General features: G+C 37.2%; 6 protein-coding genes across 6 annotated transcripts; 4 read left to right on the forward strand and 2 right to left on the reverse strand.

Moving 5' to 3' along the window:
• The first annotated feature begins 1394 nt into the window (after positions 1 to 1394).
• Positions 1395 to 10107, forward strand: LOC104786504 (protease Do-like 7). Its single transcript, XM_087449895.1, has 24 exons — positions 1395 to 1879; positions 2156 to 2226; positions 2399 to 2533; positions 2820 to 2878; positions 3085 to 3121; positions 3448 to 3573; positions 3988 to 4077; positions 4484 to 4549; positions 4644 to 4700; positions 4827 to 4892; positions 5119 to 5226; positions 5515 to 5595; positions 6037 to 6086; positions 6264 to 6429; positions 6863 to 7339; positions 7584 to 7766; positions 7833 to 7938; positions 8043 to 8213; positions 8297 to 8376; positions 8458 to 8685; positions 8805 to 9020; positions 9179 to 9336; positions 9505 to 9616; positions 9746 to 10107. Exons 1-24 carry the CDS (start codon positions 1594 to 1596, stop codon positions 9908 to 9910), a joined length of 3294 nt encoding a protein of 1097 aa, XP_087306021.1. The 5' UTR covers positions 1395 to 1593; the 3' UTR covers positions 9911 to 10107.
• An 828-nt stretch (positions 10108 to 10935) lies between these two features.
• LOC104786651 (putative calcium-binding protein CML34) lies at positions 10936 to 11574 on the reverse strand. The gene has a single exon (XM_010512127.2). The coding sequence runs from the start codon at positions 11492 to 11494 to the stop codon at positions 11099 to 11101; it is 396 nt and encodes a 131-aa protein (XP_010510429.1). The 5' UTR covers positions 11495 to 11574; the 3' UTR covers positions 10936 to 11098.
• Positions 11575 to 12067: 493 nt separating this feature from the next.
• On the forward strand, positions 12068 to 14633 carry LOC104786736 (mitochondrial inner membrane protease ATP23-like). Its single transcript, XM_010512219.3, has 5 exons — positions 12068 to 12331; positions 12575 to 12696; positions 12786 to 12923; positions 13020 to 13103; positions 13193 to 14633. Exons 1-5 carry the CDS (start codon positions 12226 to 12228, stop codon positions 13325 to 13327), a joined length of 585 nt encoding a protein of 194 aa, XP_010510521.2. The 5' UTR covers positions 12068 to 12225; the 3' UTR covers positions 13328 to 14633.
• On the forward strand, positions 14145 to 14633 carry LOC104786829 (putative calcium-binding protein CML28). Its single transcript, XM_010512311.3, has one exon. The coding sequence runs from the start codon at positions 14145 to 14147 to the stop codon at positions 14394 to 14396; it is 252 nt and encodes an 83-aa protein (XP_010510613.1). The 3' UTR covers positions 14397 to 14633.
• A 529-nt stretch (positions 14634 to 15162) lies between these two features.
• LOC104786914 (U-box domain-containing protein 45-like) lies at positions 15163 to 18454 on the forward strand. Its single transcript, XM_010512425.3, has 2 exons — positions 15163 to 15895; positions 17397 to 18454. The coding sequence occupies exons 1-2, from the start codon at positions 15474 to 15476 to the stop codon at positions 18208 to 18210; spliced, it is 1236 nt and encodes a 411-aa protein (XP_010510727.2). The 5' UTR covers positions 15163 to 15473; the 3' UTR covers positions 18211 to 18454.
• Positions 18455 to 19118: 664 nt separating this feature from the next.
• LOC104786990 (DELLA protein RGL2) lies at positions 19119 to 21606 on the reverse strand. Its single transcript, XM_087450067.1, has one exon. The coding sequence runs from the start codon at positions 21039 to 21041 to the stop codon at positions 19389 to 19391; it is 1653 nt and encodes a 550-aa protein (XP_087306193.1). The 5' UTR covers positions 21042 to 21606; the 3' UTR covers positions 19119 to 19388.
• Positions 21607 to 21908: the final 302 nt, after the last annotated feature.

Here is a 21908-nt window from a genome sequence, read left to right on the forward strand (position 1 = left end):
ATATGACGCTGAGTATACTGTACATGCACATCAGCACATGCATGTTGTTTATATATATATATATATATATCAGCTTTGTATTGTTATTTCCCAAGTCTTGATATTAATTAGAAGACATTTCCCCATCAATCATCATTATGATCATGATGAAAGCCAAACCTCTGATTCTAGTCTTCTTCTCTATGTTTGTCGTGTTACATTGTCTCACTAATGAAGCCAGTTCTGATTCGCCCCTGCAACATACCGCAATTACAACTCAGCCACCGGTACCGGTTCAAGACTCTTGCGTTAATTCGTGTGCTCAGCCACCTCCGTTGCCACCACGAAAGACTTACTGCAGTAGGTCTTCTTCATCTCGACCTCCGCCGAAATACATGTACGTGACCGGTGTGCCTGGGGAACTCTACCGAACCGAGCCAGATGACCAATGGGGCTATTATTCTAGTGCAAAGCAGAATTCGGTTAAGTATCTCTTGGTTATTGTAATTGTGGGGTTTGGAGTACTAATTATAAATTTTTGAAAACAAAAAAGCTATTAGGTGTGTAAGCAATCTTTATGTGTACTGTGCGGATTATTAATTTATATATATTATTCTCTAATTTGTTGAGTAAATTGTAAAATCGTTCTGTTAACCGAAGCACAGATTATATCATTTTTCTAAACGTGATATATAATGTAAAGTTTTATAAAACATGAAATTATCAACGACTCAATAATTGTCCACTCACTCAGACTCAGTGATCTTTAAATTGATCAACATAACACCAAATAACACTGATAATTGTCCAAGTAATTGAGACTGTTAAGCTTAATTAGCACTTACGTAAAAGTAAAACAATCACGACCCATTACATAAACACACAACGAAAAAGAAAAAAAAAATACGTTACATTACATAAACCCATTAGTTGAAACAATCATGCAAACTTTTTTTTTTGGTCAAACTTTTCTTATAAATTATAATTTTAAAAGACTATTTTTGTGATACGGCCGGTTTTCTATATTTTAAAGACTTACGTCTTGGATGTTTTAAAAAAAAAAAACCAATTCCAAAAAGAGAGTTTGGTAGGTGACTTTCGGATAATTGACATTAGACATGCAAGTACTCCACTATCAATTTAACAAATCATATTATGATTTTCTTAACAACTTAGAAGCGCATTATTATAGTAATCCGCCATATGATGACGGTAAATTGATAAATAAAGTTCAGCTTTCCAAAAGAAAAATGGTTGTTATTTTTTTTATTCGGCAATAATCAAATTCTATGCTACAAAACAAAACTGCCTCTCTTTTTTGTTTGCCTAGTCAGACTCTACATTGGTCAAAATAAATTTAAAACTATATAAAATAATTTAATCTCTATTTTATGGCATAGACTTTATTATAATGTAATAACAACATATTTAATTTAGGAAGTCATCATGTACTAAAAGTACTTAACAAACTAATTGGAAGCACTCGGACTTATCAGATTTCTCATATATCATCTTCTTCCCCCAATTCATTTCAATAGAGAGAGAGAGTAGAGGTCCGATCCAAAACCCTAAACCCCATCTTCCCCCGCGGATTTTCTCCCCCGAAGCAGCTTAATGGGAGATCCGTTGGAGAGATTGGGATCACAGGCATCCATTGCTACTGAGTCTGGCATGAAGGAGGACTTGTGCGTTGAGATCGATCCTCCTTTAACCGAATCCGTTGCCACCGCCGAAGACTGGCGTCGTTCTCTCGGCAAGGTTGTTCCAGCTGTCGTCGTGCTCCGTACAACGGCTTGTCGCGCCTTCGATACCGAGTCCGCCGGTGCTAGCTATGCTACTGGCTTTATCGTTGACAAGCGACGTGGGATCATCCTCACCAATCGCCATGTCGTTAAGCCAGGTTGGGGTTTTAGGGAGCTGCTTTGATAAAATTCCGAACTTTTCTCTAGTGGAGCTTTAGAAGTTATTGTATTTGCTTTAGAATTGTGCTATTACCTGTTTAATTTTGGTGGTCCACAACAATAAAGATCGGAACTTTATCTAGAACAGCGTAGCTGGGCTTAGAAAAGACAATGTTCTGATTCTAATATCTAGGTCGCTTCTGGGTTTTGAGTACACAGAGAATCTCTTTAGGTGTTACAAGTGATTCATTTGTATATTCTTTCTTGTTATGTAGGCCCAGTAGTTGCTGAGGCAATGTTTGTGAACCGCGAAGAAATCCCAATCTTTCCTGTTTATAGAGACCCGGTAAGTCTTTCATCCTTATCCCAGTTCAGAGTGTTTTTGTTTGGGCAGAGGCCGTCGTTTTGCTTTTGTATTATTACGGATCGTGTTTTGTCTCATCTTATTTAAGTTTACTTTTCTCCCTTCTTGTCTGTTCGCTCGTCATCAGGCTTACATTCTTTGGTATTCTTTTCAGGTCCATGACTTTGGCTTCTTTTCTTATGATCCCAGTGCAGTTCAGTTTCTGTCTTATGAAGAAATTCCTCTTGCCCCAGAGGCAGCTTCCGTTGGACTTGAAATTAGGGTTGTTGGAAATGATAGCGGAGAAAAGGTAACATATATAATACGTCAGATTCCTTCATATTTTAAACTTTATTTTTTCAGTTTGATGTTATAAAAGCAGTCTACTTACTCAAGTCAGCTGTATCTCAATTTAAATTTTGGATGAGGGCTGAACTGTCTATCTATTTGTCAAGTTAGCTAAGTTACCTGTCACATGTCAAACATAGGTTGCAAAAAAAAAAAGAAAAAAAAAAGACATTTTGATATATGGTGTGTGCATTGAGACGCATTTATGGATAATTATTGCTTCTGGTAACGGGAGTGTGGATTTGCAGGTTTCCATACTGGCTGGTACTCTTGCGCGGTTGGATAGGGATGCTCCACATTACAAAAAGTATTTCTGCTTCACTGATCATATTTTATAGTTCTGCTTATTTCTCAACAGAAAAAGTTGTTTGGTGTTTCTTGAGACTTGCATGAAATTTTCTTAAATGTATATAGGTAGTAATTGTTGAACTCGTATTATATCATCGCTACCTTTTATAGTTTTTTATGGCTGGCTACTTTGTAAAATCAATTTTTTTTTTTTTTTGGGTGCAGAGATGGTTATAACGACTTCAATACGTTTTATATGCAAGTAAGTGTTTATGCCCTCTTTCATATTTATTACTTAAGAATTTTACTCACTAACTTATTTGAACTAAATTGCATGCTGTCTTCTTCAAGTCAAAATCTTGTTTTATCTTTTTAGTCGTGTCATGCTTATGGTTTATTCCTGTTTCCACAACAAAATGTGTTTTTCAATGGTAATTGCTTTTAAATATCTCGAGTCCACCAACTAGGGTAAAAACTTCCTGTTCTTAGCTTATTGTGCAATAGTCAAGTATGTTATGCTACTGTTATTTAAAGTGTAAACCTTACACATACGCTACTGTTTGCTAATATTTGTTTCTGTGTTTATAGGCAGCATCAGGTACTAAAGGTGGTTCAAGTGGTTCTCCTGTCATCGATTGGCAAGGCAGGGCGGTAGCTTTGAATGCTGGCAGCAAGTCATCAAGTGCATCAGCCTTCTTCCTACCACTCCAACGGGTAAGCAATCTCTCTTTTTCATTTACTCGTATTGATTTTTAAGTTAAAAGTAAATTGTGTAACTTATTTAGTCACTAAAACAACCCCTGTAGATTCAGAACATTAGATTATTTGTGTAGCTTCTGCTTAAGCTAATAATTGGTAAAATTTATAGAGCATCCATCAGAGGGTTGTTCAATGTGCTTGGTCTTCCGAAAAATAGTTCCTGCTGAAAGTGCGTACAATGTGACAAATAATCTACGTTTATACTTGACATCTTCTCTTTTCATATATGGGTCCCTGACTATCTAGTAGGAATCGCTGATTAAATCAGACATGGTTCTTGATCTCATTTTTAGTGTTCCTTACAAATTATTTCGTAAATCCTATATAATTTGAAGTTTAGTGATCAAGTATGGTTTTCTTGTTTGGAAGGTTGTTAGGGCGTTAGGTTTTCTCCAAAAAAGCATTGACTCGTGCACGGATAAGCCAAAAGCAGTTCATATTCCTCGTGGTACGCTTCAGGTTTGTTTTTCCCCTCTCTGATTTTGAGACTCGTCATAGTATCGTTAAGAAAATTTCCACGAATACCAACTTTGACATCTTCGTTTTCGTTACATAGCTGGGTTCAGTATTTTGTCTGAAAAATTACTCATATTGTTACATGGTATGTCACTTAAATGTATGTGATTTGAATGTTGTGTTAAAATCCTAGAGGGAAAATGTATGCCTTGAATTTCGTGGAGATTTCTTTTATCTGGACTACTGTTGCTGGTGATAGAAAGGTTATCCTTAGGATCTGAAGTAGTTCATGATTTTATTTCTCTTCACTTTCCAACGATTGTTAGGTTTGCAGAGATTCAGAGGAAGTTCAATCTATTACTGAGGGTTGCTTATGTAAGCTTTTTTTTCTGTTTTCTTGTGTATTTAGATGACATTTGTTCATAAAGGATTCGATGAGATACGGCGTCTTGGTCTCAGGAGCGAAACTGAACAGGTATATACTTTTCCGTCTTACAATCATGTAGGGCATCAGCTTTCCTCGTGTCGCACACTGATACCTTAAAACATGCTATATCTTGGCCGTTCAGGTGGTTCGACATGCATCTCCAACTGTGGAAACGGGGATGCTTGTTGTCGATTCTGTGGTGAGTGCATTGCTTCGTTATTAACATACATTACAATAAGTATTTCTAAAAATATGGATACTGTTTAAGTGACGGCTAAATATGAAACGTTTTATACTATATATGATATGTCTTGAAATGTGTTAGGTGCCAAGTGGCCCTGCTGATAAACATTTGGAGCCGGGAGATGTTCTTGTTCGTGTGAATGGGATAGTAAGTTGTCTTTATTACATCTTCTTAGTGAGAATTTTTTTTTCTGTTTGCCGCAAGAAATCTAGAATTGTGATATCTTTTGAAACAACACTAGTAAAGAACGTATTGTTTAAAGATTTGTTATTACCTGGCCATAGAACCTATTAATCAGTGTACGTACATTGTCTAGTTCCCTTTTCCCTCGTTTTCCTAACTCTGCCTTTTGATTGTTTATTTGTTATGACAGGTGCTCACACAATTTTTGAGCTTGGAAAATCTGCTTGATGACGGTGTTGGCCAGATACTTGAGTTGGAGATTGAAAGGGGTGGACAGCCACTATCTGTTAGTGTATCAGTGAGTTCCATTCTTCTATTTCTAACTTAAGTTTTTATGTACCTAGTAGTCTCTAGATTTTGTTTAGTTTCTGACCAGTCACGTACTGACTTGAAAAGTAGGAGACTATGCAAAGACGAAAAGTAAAATATATGTAGCCGTCTCTCTTCTTTTCTTTTGGTCATTATATTCTTTTTTGTTGCTCTTAACTTTTTATTTAGGATTTCAAAATCTGCTTAAATGTGATTCATACTTCACGTCTTTCATTTAAAGGAAGAGCCTTTTGTGTTTATGTATTTCCTGCCACAGGTTCAGGATTTACACTCAATCACTCCAGACCACTTCCTTGAAGTAAGCGGTGCTGTAATTCATCCGTTGTCTTATCAGCAGGTAACTTAACTATGACTTGGAAATATATTTTCTGGAAATCTCTGTCTGTACTTGCATGCATGATATACTTGTCTCATACAGGCTACAGGTGGAACTGTTGTGTTTATTTATGGCTTAGGGTTTACGGTCGGGGTATAATGTTTAGGGTTAGGGTTTATTCGTCACTGAATTATCATACCGATCTTGTCAATTGTTAATTAAAAGCATATATTTTTTCTCTAAAGTAAGATATTTAGCTGTAATGTTAGTTGGTTGGCATGCTCGTTGTATATGTAGTAATGCTAACTGTATGATCTTGGAACTCTTTAATTTACTATTTGTTGGAGAAACGTATCAATATGCTAGATTAAATATTTTATTGATAACAAATGCTTTGCATCGACTTTCACTGACACTTTCTTATAATCATTAGCTGATCTTAAAATATCTGTTATTTAACAGGCTCGCAATTTTCGTTTTCCTTGTGGCCTGGCTTATGTTGCGGACCCTGGGTAAGCCGCTCTACTTCAGCCATCAAAAGTTTCACATTTCTTGATTTTACATGCTCGTAACTTTCTTGACTGATGTGTCAATATTATTACATGTGAGCTTATTGTGAATGTAAATGACTGCGTGTCTCTGTATTTTTGGATTTACTTGGAAGAGCTCTTTTTTATATATATATTCAGATACATGCTATTTAGAGCTGGGGTCCCTCGACATGCTATCATAAAGAAGGTTGCTAATGAGGACATTTCCGGTCTTGGGGATTTAGTATCTGTTCTTTCAAAGCTCTCCAAGGGTGCTCGTGTTCCCTTGGAATATATGTCTCACACTGATCGTCATCGCAAGAAGGTGATATACCTTGTTTGAACAATCTTTTTCCTAGACTTCCTAACCCACTGTAAACAATACTTGTCAAACTTGATTCTAGCATCTATTATGATATTTTTTTGGGCTACTCCATATCAGTATATTCATTCTTGCAAACAGTTTGTTGATTCTGTGATAAGATTACCTCTCTTCTCGGTGCTCCTAGTATATGAATTTTTTTGCTAATGCAGTGCTGCTAGATCTATGTGATCACTATCTAGGGAAAAATATTATCTTTAAAACTATGATTTTCACAGTCTCTGTGATCACTGTCTAGGGAAAAATATTATCTTTAAAACTATGATTTGCGTTAGCAACGTTTCTGGCTTTACATGCTTGCGGTCCATATTTCATTTTGACCTCTATGATAATACATAAAGGAGAAATACTTATTGTCGGGTTCCATTTCCTGCAGTCTGTGTTAGTCACAATTGATCGACATGAATGGTACGCTCCTCCTCAGTTGTATACCCGGAATGACAGTTCCGGTTTATGGGATGTGAAACCTGCAATTGAACCTGCTTCTGTTTCACCATCTATTGGGAATAATGGCTTGCCTCTAAGCCAAGATATATCTATCTGCCATCACGATACAGAACCCATGCATGAAGTGAATGTTCGTGGGGTTACTGATATTGCAGCTATTATGGAAGCCTCTAGTGGGGATGGTTCTCAGAATGATTTTGGCTCAGAAGCAAAGAAACAAAGAGTTGACGATGATTCTGTAGATGGAATTGCTGCCAACGGTTCCTTGTATGGTAGTGAATTTAAATCTGATGATGCAATGGCAACAGATAATACAGTTTTAAGAGATTTCGAAGGTGCAACAGCACTTTCTGCTAATGCTTCGTTGGCTGAGCGTGCGATTGAGCCTGCTCTTGTCATGTTTGAGGTAAAGACTAAAACTTCTCTCAAAAGTTATTTGTTTCACCAGCAGTTGAAATTTTATACATTTATGTGGTGTGCTATTTCTCACTGTTTCTTTCTTGGTTCTTAATGGCCATTTGGTTTTTTTCATTGACAACGTGTGATTGTAATTATAGCTCTTTTTTTTCTTTTTTGGTCGAAAGTACACAGTAGTTCTTATTGTGATTAAAGGCAACTTGCATCTGTTGAAACTAATTTCCCTTATACAGGTTCATGTGCCACCATCGTGCAGTCTTGATGGTGTACACTCACAACACTTCTTTGGGACGGGCATCATTATATACCATTCTTCTAGCATGGGACTTGCTGTGGTGGACAAAAACACTGTTGCGATTTCTGCATCTGATGTTATGTTGTCGTTTGCTGCTTTTCCAGTGGAGATTCCTGGAGAGGTTAGATTTTCTGTGAGTTATAGTTCATGGAGGGAAGCTTTAGAACTGATTTTTCTTAACTTGCAGGTGGTATTTCTTCATCCTGTTCACAACTATGCTCTAATTGCCTATAATCCGTCAGCAATGGGTCCTGCCAGTGCTTCAGTCATTCGTGCAGCTGAGCTACTACCTGGTATGTTGTTAACCATTTGAAAGTTCCATCATCTAATAGACTATGCTTTTGTGAAAAGCTGTCTAATAAGATTTATGTATATGTTGTTGCTATTACCTGAACAGAACCTGCGTTGCAACGTGGAGATTCAGTCTATCTTGTCGGTTTGAGTAGGAATCTTCAAGCCACATCAAGAAAATCTATTGTAACCAATCCATGTGCAGCCTTAAACATTGGGTCTGCTGATTCTCCCCGCTACAGAGCTACTAATATGGAAGTAATCGAGCTTGATACAGGTAAGGATTCAGAGCCTTTGACATTAAATTTAGTTATTTAGACATGTTCAAATCTCACTTTGTTTTTTACGTGCTTCTTGCAGACTTTGGTAGCTCATTTTCAGGGGCACTGACTGATGAGCAGGGAAGAATTCGGGCCATTTGGGGAAGCTTTTCGACTCAGGTTCATCTTCCCACTTTGCAGTTTACCTATTTTTTGTGTTATTGTTTCCTGACATGCTACGTTCTTGTGAACTGATTACAGGTTAAATATAGTTCCACTTCGTCAGAAGACCATCAGTTTGTCAGAGGTATCCCGGTATATGCAATCAGCCAAGTCCTTGAAAAAATCATAACCGGTGGAAGTGGACCAGCTCTTCTCATAAATGGTGTCAAAAGACCGATGCCACTTGTTCGGATTTTGGAAGTTGAGTTGTATCCTACTTTACTCTCAAAAGCCCGGAGTTTTGGTCTGAGTGATGAATGGATCCAAGTAAGCCATTTGCGCTATATTTCTGAGTAGATTCTTTATCATATGTCTTTGTGCTTATGTCTTAGTCAACCATAATTTTACATTCTCAAAACGATTTACTATATTAATTGTTCTCACAGATCCTAGTCAAGAAAGATCCTGTTAGACGTCAAGTTCTGCGAGTTAAAGGTTGCCTAGCAGGGTCAAAAGCTGAAAACCTTCTAGAACAAGGCGACATGGTTCTGGCAGTCAATAAGATGCCAGTTACATGCTTCAGTGACATTGAAGCTGCTTGCCAAACATTGGATAAGGGTAGCCACAGCGATGAAAATCTCAGTCTAACAATCCTTCGACAGGTGACACCATTAACTCCTGTTTCTTGAGACATATTATTATTTATTTATTTCTCTGTTATCACCTTAGTCTTTCTGTCGATTGATCAAAACACCTCTTACACCAGTAGTTTGTAGAAAAAAGGTCTACGTGTTTATTTAGTCTCTTGTTGGTTTGTTAGGGCCAAGAAATGGAGCTCGTAGTTGGAACTGATAAAAGAGATGGGAACGGAACTACAAGAGTGATAAACTGGTGCGGTTGCGTTGTTCAGGATCCCCATCCTGCGGTTCGTGCTCTTGGATTTCTTCCTGAGGAAGGTCATGGTGTCTATGTCACAAGGTACTAGTTGTGTGAGCTATATATGAAATTTCAATTTGGTTTAACATAAAACCTCGTTCTTACCAGTAATTTGTCTCAATCGACTAGAATTCATCAGTTTTTTTTTTTTTTTTGGTCAACGAATTCATCAGTTTCTTTGGTATTCTCTTTAACAAATTTTGTTCTCAGATGGTGTCACGGAAGTCCCGCACATCGATATGGCCTCTACGCACTTCAATGGATTGTGGAAGTTAATGGGAAGAAGACTCCTGACCTAAACGCATTCGCAGATGCTACCAAGGTTTGTCTCGCTCCTTACAGGAGTTACATTTTGCATTACTTTGGACCTGAAGGAAAGTTATGCAATTATTCTTTTACTCTGATCTAAATTTTGTTCTAAGATAGTTGCTTGTCGATTTGGTTGCAATAGGAGCTAGAACACGGGCAGTTTGTGCGTATAAGGACTGTTCATCTTAACGGCAAGCCACGAGTCTTGACTCTGAAACAAGATCTCCATTACTGGCCTACTTGGGAGCTGAGGTTCGACCCAGAGAGTGCTCTTTGGCGGAGAAATATATTGAAAGCCTTGAAGTAAAAAGCCTTTTTGGTAAATTCTCTGAAAAGCTCTTATGTCTCTCATTGCTCCAACGTTGTTGTATGTCTTCTATATACTCAAATTCTTCATTAATTTATACTAAGAGAACTGTCTGTCACTACAATTTACAGAAGAAAATAACTGTAGGATTTTACATCCAGTAAAAATGTTCAAATAAAGATTATCTATGTCATAAATTTGTATTTTGTTTTGACCCCACAAGCTTCGATCAAAACGCTCATCTTTCAAAAATGAGTTCGAAATCAAATATTGTTTTAGGTCGATTAAATTTAAGACTCTTATCTAATATAGTAGTATATGATAAATCAAATCGACCAATTTCTAGGCTTGGGTCCGTAAGAGGAATAGTCCCTATATACAATTTCTTAGAACGCATCATCAAGGTCATAAACTCCTCAAAGCTAATAGAACCATCACATCCATATCGATAGCTTGAACAATCCGTCCGTGTCAAGCTGAACGAACATCTCAACGAGTTTTTCAGTAGGAATAGCTGGAGAGAGAGAGCATGAATCACATCACGAAACTCTTCCCACGAGATGATCGTCTGACCGTCTTTGTTCCTGTCAACCTCTCTAAGATATCTCTTGTAGACATATTATCCCCTATTCGTATTAAATGCACTCTTTTGTCGAATCTTCTTCTTTTTTTTATTGATACTTATATGTGAAAAAAAAAAAATACGAAACACAGTGTCCTTGTATTTATAGGATTTTGAAGTTAAATATCACATTCACGTTTGATTTGTTTTATTTTGTATGTGAAAACACTGAAAGTGGATGTTACATGCTTTGGAAATTAAACTGATTCTTGAAAAGTAGTCATCTATGTTTATTGTTTAACCTTAAATTTAACTCTATACACATAATAATAATACGACATTTGAACTAACAAAATATAGTCACATATTATATATTTTGTTTTTTTCATACAATTGAGATCAAGCTTTGATCAATATCCAGTAGCTTTTTGCGTATTTTCATAAGAAAGACGACAAATTAATATTACTGTAATTTAGGATTTTATTAATATTTATAATACCAGTATATATGGCTAATGACCCAACGGCCAACACATTTGGCATGTGGTTATTTGTAAACGATATAATATAATATAATTAGCGGAAATGTATACTCTTACTAAACAAGCAATTTAGGTTTGACTCTCTCATATGTCACCAATAACCAAAGCCATAAACTCGTCAAAGTTTAAATAGCCATCACCATCTGCATCCACCGCTTTAACCTTTTCGGCACAACTCTCCTCGGTGCATGTCTTTCCGATGTTAGTCATGGTCACATAGGAATCGCTGACCGGTATCTTCCCGTCACCGTCGACATCACAAAGATCAAACACTTCCTTCAACATCTTCTCGATGCATGTAGTAAACTCGTCGGCGTTTAGCTCGCCGTTACCATCCGCGTCGATCTCGTTGAAAAACTTTACGATGTCCTCCTGAGAAATTTTGGGAGAGAAAGCAAGAGCTACTTCACGAAACTCATCTAACGAGAGTTTACCGTCTTTGTTCTTGTCGAACTTGTCGAAGACCCTTTTTGCAGACATTTTTCTTGAACTGTATATGTTTTTTGTTTGATACTTTCTTCTCCTTTGTGTTTTTGAGAATTATATTTATAGTGTTTGGAACTATAGAAAATACATATATAGTCTAATTAATGATGAATAATTACATTGAATTATATCCTAGAAATTGGATTTGTTCAAATCTGCATGTTATTAATAGTTGTTCACTTCATTGTTTATCTTACAATAACTCTCATATATATATATATATATATGTTGTGTTAAAATGAGTTTTTGAGCCATCTGTAATAGTATTAAAAACCTTTTAAGTTTTGGAAATTTTGTCAAAAATTAGATGGGATTCTGTTTGACACATGTTAGTAAGTAAGCAAGGGAAAAAATAATGTAAATCAAGTTTATCCATTACATGAATATTTAAAATTAAAAAGTGTAAATATATCTAAAGTGTAAATATATGTAAATGTAAATCAAGATAACTAAAGTGTATTTTGTTATACAAAAATTTAATTAGATAAATTCCACTAATTACAAGAAAAAATCACCAACGATTTCAACACTGACCCACCTGTTATTAAAAAAAAAAAAGGGGGGGGGGGGGGGGGGGGGGGGTAATAATGTAATTTACGGATTTACCCATCCCCTAATGTTTCTCTCCGTCATTCTCTCACTCGCCGACCATAGAGGATTATCTCCGGCTTCTAAAAAATCGACCGCCGTCAAAACCAAAGATTCAAAGCGAACCGGGAGATTGAATGGAAGATGCAGCAGCTCCGAATTCAGGATCCGAATTTAGCCCAGGAGCAAGACGCGGCAAATCTATCGATGAATGCCAAGACATGATTCAGAGAAGCTTCCGAAGTAAATATATACACACAGACTAACTAAGCATCTCCGTTTTTCAAATCTTTGTTTTTTTCCGATTCTTAATCCCATTGGTTCTTTGATGTAGCTCGCTCTTTAAATCTGAGAAATTCATGAGAATTAGAGCAATCTAGGGTTTAAGGTTTTAGAAAATCAAAGCAGTTGACGACTCGTGGGGTTTCTCAAATATCAATTGCTTTGATTTGGTCTGATTTTTTGAATGTTGTTTTGAATATATAGACCCAATTGTGAAGTTTCTGATGGAGCAAATGGAGAAATCTGGGTGTAGAGTTGGTGATAATTTCGTTAAGGCTGTTGTTTGTACTGGACCTGTAGCTGGAGGTTACACTAAAGGAAGAGGGGTAACACACACACAGTCACACACAGTTTTCTAATTTTTCTTCTTCCTTTTGATGCTGAATCTTGCTATATTCTTTTTTTTTGCTTCAAGATCACTGTCTGCAGCAACTATCTGACCATTCAAGATGAAGTGAACCAAGTAGTTATACATGAGTTGATCCATGCTTATGACGAGTGCCGAGCCAAGAACTTGGATTGGACTAATTGTGCTCATCATGCTTGCAGCGAGGTGATTTCAATGTTAGATTAAAGCTTTACTGTGTAGCGCTAAACTGTTTTCATATTTCTTGATAGGTTTTTGTGTGTGTGTATTCCTTGAACACAGATACGTGCAGGTCATCTAAGCGGTGATTGCCATTTCAAGAGAGAACTTTTGCGAGGTTTCATTAAATTAAGAGGGCATGAACAAGTAAGTCACTGTATGTTGCATTAGTTAGTTCTTATAAACACTTGTTGAATCATTGTTAGTGTTAACCCAATTCACGGTTTTTTCAAAAGGAATGTATTAAAAGAAGAGTGTTGAAATCCCTTCGTGGAAACCCGTATTGCTCGGAAGTAGCTGCTAAAGACGCAATGGAAGCAGTGTGGAATACTTGTTACAATGACACTAAGCCTTTTGACAGAGCTCCTTGAAGGTAATAAGTCTCTTTGCACTCTCAAAAGACTTATTTTTGCTTCAAATATTCATCTTTGAAGATCATATAAAGCCGGGAAAAAACTGTTGGATTCAGCCTTTGATTTGTTTTTCCCCATCTATTTCTCACAGTCCAACCTTTTTGGCCAAGTTAAAAAACGATAGTATTCTTTACATTGTTGTTTGAAACAGTGGAAAAGGTGTCAGAATCTTGATTTCAAGTGGATTTTGCTTGAAAGTGATTTATGGATTTGTGTTTTAACATCACACTGTGGAGGAATAGTAAGCTCTGAATCTAACAGTGTAATCGAAAATTGATGCTTTTGGGACAGAACAGAGTAAAACACACATCATTTTTTAAGAAAATTTATTGATCTAATGATTGTTATGAATTCTTTTAAGCATATACAAGTTGGTAATGTTTGTTTTTTCCAATTGATAATCACAATCAGTTTTAGGATCCAAGTGATGGATTTAAATTATATGAGCTTGAGCTGAAAATGGTAGAAATGTCACAAGATGTTAACCTGAATGTATTATCGTCAAATATTGATGACAAAAGGTGGACGATCAATTTCTTTCACTATTTTCTTCTTGTTGTAACAACAATCAAAAAGAAAAAGAAAAAACAACAACTTTTGAATTGAGAGTTAATGAAAGACCAAGTCAAATTCTAATTTTGGTAAATTCGGGTTTTTCATTAAATCGCCTAATTTAAAGCATAGCCTCAGCTTAGTCACATTCAAATCTCTTTATATAACACTTAAGGTTTCATCTGATCTTTCCGACCAAAAGAACAAAAAAAAACTACAAACAATGGCTGACGCAACGGAAAAAGCTGAGCATGACCGTATTTTCAAGAAATTTGATGCTAACGGGGATGGAAAAATCTCTGCGGCCGAGCTTGGAGATGCTCTTAAGAACCTTGGCTCGGTCACACACGAGGACATTAAGCGTATGATGGCCGAGATCGATACCGATGGTGATGGATACATCTCGTACGACGAATTTTCTGATTTCGCAAGTGCCAATCGTGGTCTTATGAAAGACGTCGCCAAGATTTTCTAAGCTTAACTGACAATATGGTGCATGTGAGATTTAATCATGTTTAATTTGTTTTGTAATGACAATCATTTGATTAAGTATGTCTTTTTTTCTTTATGTCTTATTTTCATGGAGTGAAAGGTGTTGGATTATTCTTCAAACGGATTGTAACGATGTATTGAAGAATTGTCCATTCTTTAGTTGTTGTCTTTTTGCGGATTTTGGCTTGGTTACTAAAAATGCTCGAGATCTTTTGTTCTAGTCTATCTATAATTATAAGTCTATTGACTGAGACCATTAGAGATGATTAAGCATGAATATGAATAAACCCAAATGTAGTCATTTCCATTAAAAAAAAAAAAAAGTAGAATTATATTTAGAACTTGCTAACTCTGAGATTTTAATAAATTTTACCATATGATATGAAATGTGCGAAGTTTGATAATATAGTTTTAAACATCTATAGATACCTCTCTTACACAGATCAATTAAAACATCTTAATTACAGTCTGAAGTTTGATGTTAGCTCTTTACTTTTAGCCATTAGCAAAAACACCTCTCATATTATTGTTTCTAGATATAGCTACACATAAGAGATAAAGACCTTATAACAAAAGAATGGTTGGTACCAATTGATCTCAACATTGAGGACCAAACACATATTACTTTAATAGTCGAATAAAATCTCACAAATAGCTTTGAGCCCATCTACATCATTCATTGTTCCCAAAAAAAAAGATATCTTTTTACAACTAAAAGTTAAAACTAGAGAAATAGAAGCCATCCTTTAACATAACAAAAGTCTTTCAACCCAATTTTCTCCTATTAATTTGGATTTATTGTTTTTTTCCTTCAATTTGTTTTATAAAATAATATATAATTATAATAAAGTTTTCCCTAAATAAAATATTTGACTAAAAATATATATATAAACAAATATATGTATATTGCCACTCGTGTGTAGTATAAATATACACGTACTATGTAACCGTTGGCCAACGTCCTTTACTCATACGTCTCTCTCTCTCTCTCTCTCTCTCTCTCTCTCTCTCTCTCTCTCTATCTCAGCAGATCTTTTTTTCTTTCATTCTTTCTCGTGAAATGGACCTCGCCGGAGAAACAAACAGCCACATCTCCACCGTCGCTTCTTCTTCCTCTTCCTCCGTATCATCAATCGACACGAGCCTCGATTGCGATTCGCCACGTGGCGGAGATGTAGACCACGAATTGCTCCACCACCACCACCACACCGCGGCGGCGGTTTCTTCGTCGTCGGTTTCGGTTTCTTCGTCTTCTTCCGCTTCAATCCAAAGAGTTCTCAGTTTAATCCGATCCGAGGATTCAGATTCGAGGCTGTTTGCAGCTAGAGAGATCCGTCGGCTAACAAAGACGTCTCACAGGTGCCGCCGACACTTTTCCCAAGCCGTGGAACCTCTCGTTTCGATGCTCCGATTTAATTCGCCTGAATCTCACCACGAGGCTGCTCTACTTGCTCTCCTTAACCTCGCCGTCAAAGACGAGAAGTACGTTTCTTCTTCTTCTTCCCCAATTTAAAATTCGTTCTGTTTTATTCGTCTACTGATCTGATTAGTGATTTTCTTCTTTAGCTTGGATTAGTTAGTTAGGTAATCACCACTAGATTAACATGAGATTATCGAAATTCCTTTTTGGTCTGTTTCGTGTAAGTTCATGATTAGATTAGTTAGATATGGTGTAATGGATAATCTCGATCGTAGCGATCTTTATTTTATTTTTATGGTTTAAAATCAGATTGGGTGGATCAATCAACTTTTGTTAGCTATTGCTTTTTTTTTGTTTGCTTGGAGTGTACTCTATGTTTCTTCAAGCTCTTTTCTTTTACCTCTTTTGTTTCCTTTTTTTGCTTCCTTTTGAAGGTTTTTTTTTATTGTTACTGGGGGAATTCAAAATTTTGCCTAGGGGTTCGTCACCGTATACTACTACTACTACAAGGATAGATAGATACTCTTCTTTATTCCTTACTTTTATATTTATTCTTTGGTTTATGCGGTTTTCTGGAGAATTCTGACTTGATTTCTTTTCTTTGTTTAATCGTTCATGTTTGGTGATGTTTGATTGGTTTCTCTACTTGTAGATGAAATTTTGATTGATCTCTTTCTACACAAAAAAGCTATAAGTCATGTTACCTTTTCTTTTTTTACCCTTAGTCTTGACATTCCATTAGCAAAGCAAAGAATCAAGTTGTAAGATAACACTAGAACAAGAATCTTTCTTTAAGTCTCTACCTATACCCGCCGCAAATTCCACCTCCATTTGCTTGCTTCCATTAGAAAGAGAGGACAATAACATGATGCATCAAAGTGATTTCGATCCAAGAAGGCCTTTAAATTTGTGTCAAAACTAGAAAAAACAGGAGATGATTCAAGTTTTTTTAGATGGAAATCACCTGAAGTTAACTAACTCTTTGCTTTGGGGGCAGGTATGAATAAGTTTGCACAGCTTAATTTATTAGCTCTTTCTGCATCTGTAGGACCCTGCTTTACCAGACTTGAGTTTTTTTTTTTTGTGAATGTTTCCGTTGCTGCTGAATCTTCCTTAGTTTATACGCAAACCACTTTTGTAGTCAATTTCTCTTTTGGTCTAAACTCTGAGATCATCACTTTCTTTTTATTAATGGGATCCATCTAGTGGAGAGGAGAGGAGAGAAGGAGCAAGCAAAGTAAAGATACTAGACCCCAAGCCTTTCTTTTTCCTTCACTTTTCCTCTCATATGAAGTTTTCATTAAATATCTTTCCTACTTTAAATTTTGATGTCTTATAAACATTAATTAATTAGGTCGGCTTTGTTTTCCTAAGAGGTTAGGTTTGTGGCTACAATTCTATTCCCCTTGGTTACAATTCATATGACTTTTTTAATTGAATGCAGAGTAAAGTCTTAGAGAAAGAAAGATTGATTTTTACATATGTATGTGTCATTGTCTTCAAGACTATTCTCCTCTGAGACTATTACTCTAAGTTTTTGTTGTTGATTTTTCTAATCTTCAGGAATAAAGTCAGTATAATTGAAGCTGGTGCTTTAGAGCCAATCATCAACTTCTTACAATCAAATAGTCCAACACTTCAAGAGTATGCTTCTGCATCTTTGCTCACTCTCTCCGCGTCAGCAAACAACAAACCCATCATTGGAGCTTATGGTGTGATTCCTTTATTAGTCAATGTGATTAAACATGGAAGCCCACAAGCTAAAGCTGATGCGGTAATGGCCCTTTCCAACCTCTCTACACTCTCCGATAACCTAAGCATGATCCTATCCACTAAACCACTCTCACCGATACTGAGTCTTCTCAAATCAAGTAAAAAGTCATCGAAAACATCTGAGAAATGTTGTTCTCTGATAGAATCCTTGATGGTTTCTGGCGAGGAGCCGAGATCAGGGTTAATTTCTAACGAAGGTGGAGTTTTAGCGGTCGTGGAAGTTCTTGAAAACGGGTCATTACAAGCACGGGAACACGCGGTTGGCGTGCTATTAACGCTGTGCCAAAGCGATAGGAGTAAATACAGAGAGCCAATTCTTAAAGAAGGTGTGATACCGGGACTGCTTGAGCTCACGGTTCAAGGGACATCGAAATCTCGGACTAAAGCTCAAAGACTTCTGTGTCTGCTTAGGGACTCGGAAAGCCCTAGATCAGAGGTTCAACCTGATACAATAGAAAACATAGTGTCAAGCTTAATCTCTCACATAGACGGAGATGATCAATCCGGTAAAGCGAAGAAGATGCTAGCGGAAATGGTGCAAGTTAGCATGGAAAAAAGCTTGAGACATCTACAAGAACGTGCTTCTACTCTTGTCCGTCCTTAAACCTGTGATCCCCAAAAACGCAGTCCCGAGGTTTCTTTCCAAGTATTTACTGTGGTTTGACCGGATAAGGGTGGTGAAGGTTGATATATGCCAGTCCAGTTGCCGGCGTTTTGGTTCTTAGTGACTGGTTTTTTTTCTTTTTTTTTTTACTCAAAAGTGTTCATAATAAAAAGCTTTCTGCAATTTTAAAGTCTTTTTGTGTGTACATTACTACTATATATACAAACGCTTTTACTTTTAAAAAGTTTCATTGATATCATAATGGCATTGGAGTGTTCATTATATAATAAACCGAACTTATCCGACCAAAATACCCACACATATCTTTTTGACTATCCTTCTAGATTGAATTTCAGAATTAGCTTCATACATGTTTTCATAACTAACTTTTTTTACCGGAGTTCAGATATCGACTTCAAAGCTCGTTCTATTTTCTAGGGAAAAAAAAAACATGTTTCAAGATCATATGTATAGCAGTATAGAATAATCATCCAAAATTTGGATCCACCAACTCTTTTGTAGAAGACCATTGAATTTTGAGGTTTATTATGATCTCATTAATAAATTTCACCTCGCATATCTTTAAAAGTTGATTACGTACGCCAAGATCAACTTCACATCCATATTACCTCATCAAACCCATACTAAAAGTAAATAGGGAGAGAAGAATCGAACAATCTGTTTGTTCTTTTAATGTTTCGAAAACAAAAACAAAATTGAAGAAAATCTTATAACAAAAAAAAAAGACTGACATCAGTCCTCGAAACTGAAAGTACGTTTTGGATCCGCCTTTTCAGAGACGCTCACGTTCACTCTTCCCATGTTATCAACGAAACTGTCCAAAATTGAAAATATCACACAATCATTTACTATTTAATATTGGATGAGGTAGTTAACTAAAAAAAACATACAGAATCGTTATCCTTCCATTTATTGAAAACTACTATAAGCTCGAGCTACGATACAAAGATTTTTACTCATTCTCTTAACTCTCAAAGATACGCACAAGGTCCAAAAAGATAAAAGTTGTGAAGTTGTGAACTTTTAGACAGAACAGTTAAACACACAAAAAACTTCGGGGGTTAAAAAGTAAAAAACATAACTAAAAAAGTCACGGTCACTTTCCCTAATTCTTCTCTTAAAACATTTATTTATTTTTTCCCGGTTTCATCATCTCTCTACCGCCGCGACTCAGCCGCTCCGGCGAGTTTCCAAGCCGAGGTTGTGATGAGTGGTCTCGTCTGCCACCCAAGCATAAGGCAACCATCTTTTTCTTCAACTCTGTATCCATCTCCCGCAGCAAAAACCGATAAGAGCATGCTCGCTTGTTTAAACCCGCTAGATCCGAGATGAACCGGGTCAAATCCACCGGTCTTCATCCGGTTCCTCCACTGTGGCAACGTCTCGTGTCGCTCGACCCGATCGGTTCCTTCCGCCGCGACGACGTTTAGTATCTGTCCCCCTAAATACACCTCTGACATAGCTCGGTCTTGACTCGGTAAGCTGTAGCTATCTTCGAGCGAGTCGAAAAGGCTCGAGTAGTAATGAAGCGCTTCGTTGAACCTATCGAGGAAGACGACTCCGTTGTGGTTCGCTTCTTGCTCAACCACCGTTACGATACTCGGTTTAACAGCCTTAACCGTACCGAGAAGCTTTTCGATTGAACCGGATCGGGCTAATAACCTGTGGAGCTCAAAAACCGAATTAACCACTAAGGTTTCAGATTCGGGTCGGGTTTCGAACATCTCGGGTTCAAGATCCGATAAACTCTCAGCGGCTAAGCCTTTGAATTCGAACTCGACGCCGAGGTTCTGAGCGAACTGAGCTAATCTCCAACCTAACTGTTGAAGCGAATCCGAATTCTCCTTCTGCGGTGGTCCGACTCCGGTGAGACGAAACAACGGAGGTCCGCCGGGTCGGAGAGCTAAAGCTTGCATCAAAGCAGGCCACTGCATCCCTTGGTTAAGCCCTAAATCGATGACGTGTACTCTACGCGACGTCGCGACAGCTTCGAGTATGGCTTGGTTCGCCGTGAAGTGAGCGAATTTTAGGTACGGGCAAGACTCGTAGAAGTGCATCTGAAGAACCTCTTCGAATGAGACGTCCGTGTCAGCGGTGTAGCCACGGTAGATACGGCGAGCTAAGGCTTGGGCGAAATAAGTAGCGACTTTTCCCATAGCTCCGGCTTGAGAAGCAGCGAGTGTTCCCACGCGTTTCACTAGCGCGTCGGCTAAGGTTAGATTATCCTGCTGAATCGCCTCAGCGCACGCCACTAGCGCGTGGACGAGTCTAACCCCGGTCTCTTGAGAGTCAACGAGCACCACGGGACGAGTTGACTCACCCGTCGACTCGCAGTAGGATCCGAGTCGGATCCTCTTGCTGCTAGCTTCTTCTTCGTCAAAGACTTCTTCTTCCTGCTTTGGAAACGCAGAGAGACCCGGAATTGCTCTGAGATCGTATTCGGATCTATCCACACAACCTCCGGTCGTCGGGTCAAGATCCGAAGAAGCCGGGTTGTTAAGTTCGGAGAGCATGCTCTCGACCCAGTTAGAGAGATCAGATGGGTTGTAATGAACAGTGTCGTTCAAGAGAGTAGAGCTGCCTACATCGTCATTAGAAAGCACCATCTCGAGCTGCTCAAGCTTCTGTGCAACTTCAGCCATCTCAGAAGATCGAACCTTGTAGCCAAGAACAGCAAGAAGCTCATCGTCCATGTTGTTGTTGTTGTTGTCATCAGCAGCAGCCATCTTCTTATCCACCATTGCAGGACCTTCACCGGAACAACGAGAAGGTCGTGGTGGGTCCCACGTTTCGCCATGTCCTCTCTTCATCTTCCTTTACTAGCTACTTTCTTGTGATCGATGAGTTAAATGAGAGACTGATGATGATGATGATGATGATGATGATGATGATGATGATATAGTTGAAACAAACAAAACAAAACAAAAAGAGACAAAAGAGATGAGTTTAGATATAAGTAGAAGAAAGGAGTTTACTTTACTTCATGGGTTGGTAAGGTTTTTTATTAGTGGGGATTTGAAATAAAAGAAAAAAAATATAATGAATTTGTGGGTCATTTTTTTGTGATTTGGTTAGAGACAATTTTGTGGAAAGAAAGGGAGATTCTGAGAGGAACAATATGTAATAAACACGAGTGATAGTGAGAAAGAGAGAGGTCCAATTAGAGAAGTGACCTGTGAAGTGTGTTTAAGAGATAAGAATCAGAGCATGCCACCATAGTTTGGCATCTGTTCTTCTCTCTTTCTTTTTTTCTTTTTTCTAACTCCAAAATTTTTCTCGTTTTTTTACTTTTCCTTTTTCAATTAAAAAAATTGAGTCATTAAAACAGCCTATTGGTTGTGAAATTATCTAATTTTTATATATATAAATTGATCTGTTTAGTAGTTTTGCTAGTGAAACTTTACTTTTAGTTGTAAGAGACTTGCATGCTTTCTTCATATTTGTTGGTAAGATTTTTTAAGTTCTGAAGTATAAAACTTTCTTTTAATAACACTGTCATAGTCTTAAATATTAATCCTTCTATACGATTACGACTTAATTGTTTATTAAATGGCATTAAATATCGTCATATTCTTGCTTACGACTTCTTTGTTCTTAAACCGAAACGGAACCAAATGCGTGTTAAGTTAATGGCACTCAATCAATATGTATGTCTTTTCAAAGTTTGCATTTCCCCT

This window comes from Camelina sativa, chromosome 1, assembly GCF_030686135.1.
Source record: "Camelina sativa cultivar CO46 ecotype springtype chromosome 1, ASM3068613v1".
NCBI lineage: Eukaryota > Viridiplantae > Streptophyta > Magnoliopsida > Brassicales > Brassicaceae > Camelina > Camelina sativa.

Bases quoted from the DNA above. Each gene is read 5' to 3' on its own strand.
- LOC104786914 (XM_010512425.3), top strand. From the start codon at position 15,474: ATGGACCTCGCCGGAGAAACAAACAGCCACATCTCCACCGTCGCTTCT. The intron at 15,896-17,396 runs GTACGTTTCTTC...TCTAATCTTCAG, and splicing joins CTCGCCGTCAAAGACGAGAA to GAATAAAGTCAGTATAATTG.
- LOC104786990 (XM_087450067.1), bottom strand. From the start codon at position 21,041: ATGAAGAGAGGACATGGCGAAACGTGGGACCCACCACGACCTTCTCGT.
- LOC104786829 (XM_010512311.3), top strand. From the start codon at position 14,145: ATGGCTGACGCAACGGAAAAAGCTGAGCATGACCGTATTTTCAAGAAA.
- LOC104786736 (XM_010512219.3), top strand. From the start codon at position 12,226: ATGGAAGATGCAGCAGCTCCGAATTCAGGATCCGAATTTAGCCCAGGA. The intron at 12,332-12,574 runs GTAAATATATAC...TTGAATATATAG, and splicing joins GATTCAGAGAAGCTTCCGAA to ACCCAATTGTGAAGTTTCTG. The intron at 13,104-13,192 runs GTAAGTCACTGT...TTTTTTCAAAAG, and splicing joins AATTAAGAGGGCATGAACAA to GAATGTATTAAAAGAAGAGT.
- LOC104786504 (XM_087449895.1), top strand. From the start codon at position 1,594: ATGGGAGATCCGTTGGAGAGATTGGGATCACAGGCATCCATTGCTACT. The intron at 1,880-2,155 runs GTTGGGGTTTTA...CTTGTTATGTAG, and splicing joins TCGCCATGTCGTTAAGCCAG to GCCCAGTAGTTGCTGAGGCA. The intron at 4,078-4,483 runs GTTTGTTTTTCC...TTGTGTATTTAG, and splicing joins TTCCTCGTGGTACGCTTCAG to ATGACATTTGTTCATAAAGG.
- LOC104786651 (XM_010512127.2), bottom strand. From the start codon at position 11,494: ATGTCTGCAAAAAGGGTCTTCGACAAGTTCGACAAGAACAAAGACGGT.